At 37.0% G+C, this 6,711-nt stretch overlaps 1 protein-coding gene across 1 annotated transcript; it reads left to right on the top strand.

The window, feature by feature from the left end:
- Nucleotides 1-903: 903 nt before the first annotated feature.
- On the top strand, nt 904-6,588 carry LOC104104602 (uncharacterized). Its single transcript, XM_009612737.4, has 5 exons — nt 904-1,362; nt 4,249-4,415; nt 4,971-5,270; nt 5,440-5,703; nt 5,913-6,588. Exons 1-5 carry the CDS (start codon nt 1,032-1,034, stop codon nt 6,279-6,281), a joined length of 1,431 nt encoding a protein of 476 aa, XP_009611032.1. The 5' UTR covers nt 904-1,031; the 3' UTR covers nt 6,282-6,588.
- The last annotated feature ends 123 nt before the right edge of the window (nt 6,589-6,711 follow it).

Genomic DNA, 6,711 nt, shown 5'->3' with positions numbered 1-6,711 from the left:
AATATTTTTTGGTCAAATAGGTTTTAAAATCTTACCTATAAATTTATCTATCGTAACTCTGTTATCCCTTTATAAAGTCTGATTTAGAATTCATAAATAGAGTTCAATTGATAATCAAACAATTAAGTACAAAATTAACATCAATTTTACACAAAAGACAAGAAGATAACATTCTTGACAAGTTCACCCTAATTTACAACTATTAAAAAAGATTAATAGCCTGTTTGGCCAAGCTTCTTCCCACCCCAAAAGTATTTTTTTCTCAACTTGAGGTGTTTGACCAAGCTTTTTTGGGGAAAAAAGTTTTGGGAAGAAGTAGAAGTAGTTTTAGAGAACAGAAGTAGAAGTAGTTTTTACTTTTCTTCTCCAAGAATACTCTTAGAAAAATATGATATATAGTAAAATAACCTTGCTTATTTTAAACATAATACTTACAATTAGAGATTATATTATTGAACTCTCCTAATGTATTAATATTTCTTTTTATTTTTAGGATAACTTTATAATATGTGGTGACATTTGGGATGAATATTTTTATATTTGTTAAATAATTTTTTGATATTTTTAAATCATCTTGAAATAATTAAAGTACTTTTAATTTTATTTTCATAATTTACTTAAATAAAATAAAAAAACTTAAATATTATTTTTAATAATAAATATTTAAGATTATTTATTTATTCATATAATATTAATTATTAAGTAAATATTTTTATGTCCTTATTCGTAATTTAATAATTAAAAATATTTTTTAAAAAACTTGATCAAAACATATATTATTGATCAAAAGTATTTTTCAGATTGATAGCCAAACACAATCTCTCCAAAATTATGAAAAAGTACTCTTTGAAAAAACCGCTCTCTCAAAAATAGGCTATAATACAAAAATCTTCTCCGTTTTCTCTCCCCACAGCCAACCGAGCAAAACAATCTTGCTTTGAGGTTGTGCTCTCATTTTCCCCTTCCTTTCCTTTCCCATCCCCACTTTCAAAACAAAAGGGGACTCATATCAGATTAGCTAATTCAGCAGAATGTCAACCAAAATGATGCTAATGGCGAACTCCCTAACACACGTGCGTCCTCTCACTTGTGTCGCCGCCGCCGGTTCACGGCTAGTGCCACAACCACCAGACCTCATCAAATGGGTCAAAAGCGAAGGTGGGTTTGTTCACAAATCCGTACAAATATCACAAGGAGACTCCTTTGGCCTTGGCTTAGTTGCTTCTGAGGATATCCCAAAAGGGTCTGATATTATTGCCCTTCCTCAACATATTCCCCTCAAATTTGGTTCCTTAGAAGCAGAAACTTCACTTGATGCTGGTGCCCATTCTGCTTTGATTAATTTAGCTCAACATGTTCCTGGTATGGAGTTTTCCTTGTGTTGGATTCGACTATATAATCCTCTATATGCATTTGGCTGATTTTTGAAATGTTTCATGATAATTAGACTATTTTCCTTTTAATTTTTAAGCTGATAATGAACCCACCGCAGCTATCTAACTTATGAAAGCATGTAATGTATTTGAAAGATTTGCCTTTTTATCCATCGCTCAAGTAACTACGCGTTGGTGGCAAACAAGTCCGGGCTGTGTATCATTCTGCTCTATTAAGGTTAAACTTTTTTAGAGTTTTTGTTATAACTACACTATTTTTTACCAGGCTGTGAATTTACCACAAGCCGCCTCCCTTATCTAGTCTAGGACTGGATATGGCTTGTAATACTCATGTAGGCAGAGTTAAAGGGTTTCCCTTTTTCTACTGGAAAAGAAAATAGGAAAGAAAAAGGTCCCTGTTACAGATTCTTTGATTAGTGGATTAACTATTCTGTAATGCACATTATACATCTGTATTGGTTGAATGATCTAATTGGGATATATTTGAATATCAACTCTGCTGACTTTGACATTGATAGAGTGGCCGGGGAGATTAGATAAGTAATGTGTAACCAAAGCACTACGTTCCAGTGAAGAGGTTTGTTTGTAAGATATCCGTAGTTCCCTCAAATGATGCTTGGCTTGATTATAAGGTAAGGAGGATCACAATCACCTTGGGATTTTAAAAAAAAAGTGATTACGACACCACTCAATTTAGGCATAAAGTTGGCTTAGGAGGGATTGTTAATGAGTGAACTATGGATATATTAGATAACTCTTTTTCCTGTATTAATGTAAAGGGATTAATGTATTGGTTATAGCTTGAACAAACACATTAATTGCAATTTGATGTCTGTATGTCACAAATAAAGTAATTGGAAATTGTAAACCAAAAGATGTTACGACTTACAAATGAGTAAAAAGTAAAGATAATACAGTGTTGTGATGCTAGGAGTGTAATTGAAAGTAATCCAGATAGAACTGGATTAGCTATTCAACCACCGTTCCCTGAATTATTTTTCTTGGGAATAGGATTACTTAAAATTTTCGGCAACAAAAGCCAAGCTAATTAATCTGGATTCTAGTCTTGACCTTCAAACTTAGAACCATATGCCAGCCTAAGACTTCTGCCTAACCCTATCCCTCGCCTAATCCAAAAACCAAATTGCACCTTATTGTTAGGGGTGACAGGATTGAAGCTCCCACAAGCTAACAGGACTGCTGTCAGCACAGCCTAGTTGAATTCTGAAGGTCAAGGTGCCAACGTGGGATATGTCAATAAAGGTGACCATATAATGTTACATGAGTGTAATTACAGAACTAAGGACAACAACAACAACAACAACAAAAAACCTAGTAGTTTCCCACAAGTGGGTCTGGGGAGGCTAAGATGTACGCAACCTTACCCCTATCCCTGGAAGGGCAGAGAGGCTGTTTCCGATAGACCCTCGGCTAGAGAATGACTGAAAAAGAAAAGGTAATTGCAACAAGTAGGAGTAACAACAAGATGAAATAAGATTGAATCCAAGAATGCAGTCAAACTCCATGTAGTAATAGCCATCTATGGATAAAAGATATCATACTAACACTAATGCTAGCGAATTAAGTAAGACAAAGAGAAACACATAACTAAGGACTGATGGCAGATAAATGGAGAAAGGCGAGCTGCCAGTAAGGAGGACACTGCAGTCCACATAATCGAGAAGGTTAGTACAATCTAAGGTGAAGTTGAGAAAACGAATGATGCCAGTATTGCGGCACCATGTCTGCTGGCTACGCGCAATCTTTAGGTACTCAGGAAATCCTAGACGACGCTCTTGAGTTAAAATGTCTTTCTTTGGCATGTTAACACGAGGTACCAAGTCCGCTGGGGATGTTGCCCCTTGTCTTAACCTCTCATAACCAGTTTTCTAGTTACTTATTCCACCCAAATGCCTGTCTAAGATAGTACCATGAGTGCTGATGAGAGTGGACCACTTTTTAGCAATAAAATAAGCAATCTGCAGGTGATCAATTCTTAGATGAACACGGTCAGTTGAACTCTAACAAAAGAGACAGATCAACATCAACATCAACATCAACATCAACATCAACAACAACTCAGTGTATTCTCACAAGTGGGGTCCGGGGAGGGTAGGATGTACGCAGCCTTACCCCTATCCTGGAAGGGCAGAGATGCTGTTTCCGGTAGACCCTCAGCTAAAGAAACGATGAAAGAAGCACTGATAGCAAGTAATAACAATGCAGGACAGTTAGAAAACTACATCCGAGATATCAAAAGAGGATATGAAAGAAGTACTGATAGCAAGTAATAACAGTGCAAGGTATGCAGGGATAACAAACTAAGGGAGTACTGATGGCAAGTAGGTCAGGGTTAGCAAAATGAATATGCTTACTGTCCCATGCATGTGTGCTTAACAATTCAGATAGATATGGCCGTAATTGATGATTGTATGGTGTGGATTCTGTGCTAACTTCCATTTATACAGTTGGCATATATATTATATATACACACATACAGTTCTTTTCTTACACGTTCTAAGTTTTTTTGTAGCCTTGTCAAAGAAGAAAGAAAAAAGAGAAAACTCTATGCTCTATTTGTTGGTTTCCAGCTGTTTGTACTCTTGTTGCTTGCTTATCTATTTTGCAAATCATTCATTGTCATCTACTCTTGCTGTTCTGTTCTGTCGCTTTTCAATAAAATTGGTCTTTTTCTCAGATTAGATGGCTAAAATCTATACTGTTGATAATCCTTCTGATCTCTATTAGGAATAGTGGTTCTGTCTCAGTATAGGTTGGTAACTAAATTTCTATAAAATTAGGCTTTTGAGTATCTAATGTAAGGAGTAAACTGGAAACTTGGAGCATTTGGCAGAGGAGCTGTGGGCTATGAAATTGGGTTTGAAGCTTCTGCGAGAGAGAGCAAAAAAAGGTTCCTTCTGGTGGCCGTACATCAGCAATCTCCCAGAGACTTACACAGTGCCGATTTTCTTTCCTGGCGAGGATATAAAGAACTTGCAGTATGCCCCTCTTCTTTATCAGGTATTGCAGGGATATGCTGAGTACGTTTTTCCCAATGGAATAATGCTTTATAAGGGTTTTACCAACAATAGTAATTCTAGCAGTTCTGTTCCTGCTGATTTTCTCCGGGGCTTGGGCTTCTCTTTCGTGCATTTCAGTTGACACTAGCCAACTTTTGGGATTTGTATTCCCTTATTCTTTATCAGGTATTGCAGGGATATGCTGAATACCCTTTTTTTTTTTATCAATACATGCTGAATTCCTTTTCTCAGTGGAAGTACTACTTTAGAAGTTTTTCACCAAACGATGAAATTTTAGCTGTTTTTGTCCTGCTGATTTTCTCCTGGTTTGGGCTTTCTTTCATGCAACTTCAGTTGAAGCTAAAATTTCATTCCAGATTTCTTTCCCGAATATCAGGGCATAAAAATGCAATTAGAAATCTCAAATTAAATTGGGACTTCCCAGATTGTTTTGAAATAAAAAGCCAAGTGTTCTTGACAAACTTTAAGCTAACTCTGCATGTAAGCTCTATATGTTGCCCTGATGTTGAAACTCGTAAACATTTTCATTCGGCAGGTGAACAAAAGATGCCGGTTTTTACTGGAATTTGATAAAATTCTGAAACATGAACTTGAAAATCTTAAACCTGATGATCATCCTTTTGGTGGCCAACATGTGGATTCATCTGCTCTAGGATGGGCTATGTCAGCTGTTTCATCTCGAGCATTCCGGTTGTATGGCAGTAAACGTCCTGATGGTACCCGCCGTAATGTTCCTATGATGCTTCCACTTATTGATATGTGCAACCACAGCTTTGATCCAAATGCTGAGATTGTACAGGAAGAAGAGAACCGCAATAGGAATATGCTTGTAAAGGTATTTAACCGCCTGCATCTCACTTGAAAATGTGCACTGATAGACCGGTTCTTTTTTTGTCATAGGTGAAGGTGTCAATTTGGTCCATGTAAAGTTCATGTATATCTCCTATTTCAGTTGATGTTGTCTTGGCCTTCTCTTTTGCTTTTTGTTTTCTTCCGCTTAACAGGTGGTTGCAGGAAGGCAGATAAAACAAAATGATTCGTTGCTACTCAACTATGGCTGTTTAAGTAGTGATCTTTTTCTTCTAGACTATGGATTTGTCATTCCATCAAACCCCTACGACTGCATTGAACTTAAATACGATGCTGCTCTTCTTGATGCTGCGAGTATGGCTGCTGGGGTTTCATCCCCAAAATTCTCTTCACCGTCTCCATGGCAGCAGCAGATTTTATCGCATTTAAATCTAGACGGACAAAACTCTGATCTGAAGGTTCATGCTTTTCCTTCTAATCTATTTTCATCCTGCTCCATGAAGTTCTACTATTGTTTTTGAAGCAATGTTATGCCTATGGTGAAACTACACAAATGTACTTGCTAAGAAAAGAAAAACCTTTCTACTGAACTATAGCGATGAGCTCGGTCTTTGCAGGCGATTACTTTCTGCAGTTAACTGATTTTCTTGGCTGCATTATCTTAAAGGTGACATTAGGAGGTCGGGAGCTAGTAGAGGGGCGATTATTAGCGGCCTTGAGAGTTGTCCTATCAGATGATGAAGAAGCAGTGCAGCAGCACGACTTGGAGACGCTCAAATCATTAACAGTCGAAGCCCCTCTGGGAATATCAACTGAAGTAGCTGCTCTTCGCACCATTGTCGCGTTGTGTGTAATTGCACTTGGACACTTCCCAACCAAAATCATGGAGGACGAGTCATTGCTAAAGCAAAATGTTTCTCCTACTACTGAGTTGGCTCTCCAGTTCAGAATACAAAAGAAGTCCCTCATTGTGGATGTTATGAGAGATCTTAGCAAGAGGGTAAAGTTACTCCTTGCCAAGGAATCAGCCCCATAAAAGAGTTAAGGGCAATAACTTGCTGAGGAGTTCAGTTACTTGTCGATATCATCTCAGATAGATTTAAACCTCTTTTGCCCGTTTCTTCTGGCATTTTGGGGAGGTCATATTCAGTTTTACCTTCACAAATTTTGGAAATTGTAGTGATTAGTTATGGTATCTCTTTTAATTTTTTTTAATGACCAGGAAGAGATTAGATCATGAATAAGATGTTCGATTTAGGTATGTTTCCTTCATAACTTGTGCATTTTGAAGTTATATATTACTTATCACTTTGCTAAAGTTAAACTGCTTGGTTTCCTAGGAACATCTATTGCAGCTAAGCATTCTCTGTTGTGTATGCACGTCAGAGAATGAAAAGTTGGATAATAGCAGTGGAAAAAGAAAACCCCATCCCGTCCATATAGATTTGTTGAATTACATACCCCTG

The sequence above is a fragment of the Nicotiana tomentosiformis genome, chromosome 11 (assembly GCF_000390325.3).
Source record: "Nicotiana tomentosiformis chromosome 11, ASM39032v3, whole genome shotgun sequence".
NCBI classification, from domain to species: Eukaryota; Viridiplantae; Streptophyta; class Magnoliopsida; order Solanales; family Solanaceae; genus Nicotiana; species Nicotiana tomentosiformis.
Note: the sequence above shows the minus strand (reverse complement) of the source record. Positions and strands in the feature narration are given on the sequence as shown.

Excerpts from the sequence above, each read along its gene's own strand:
- LOC104104602 (XM_009612737.4), top strand. The coding sequence starts at position 1,032 with ATGTCAACCAAAATGATGCTAATGGCGAACTCCCTAACACACGTGCGT. Across the intron at positions 1,363-4,248 it reads TTTAGCTCAACATGTTCCTG|AGGAGCTGTGGGCTATGAAA; the intron begins GTATGGAGTTTT and ends AGCATTTGGCAG. Across the intron at positions 5,271-5,439 it reads ATAGGAATATGCTTGTAAAG|GTGGTTGCAGGAAGGCAGAT; the intron begins GTATTTAACCGC and ends TCCGCTTAACAG.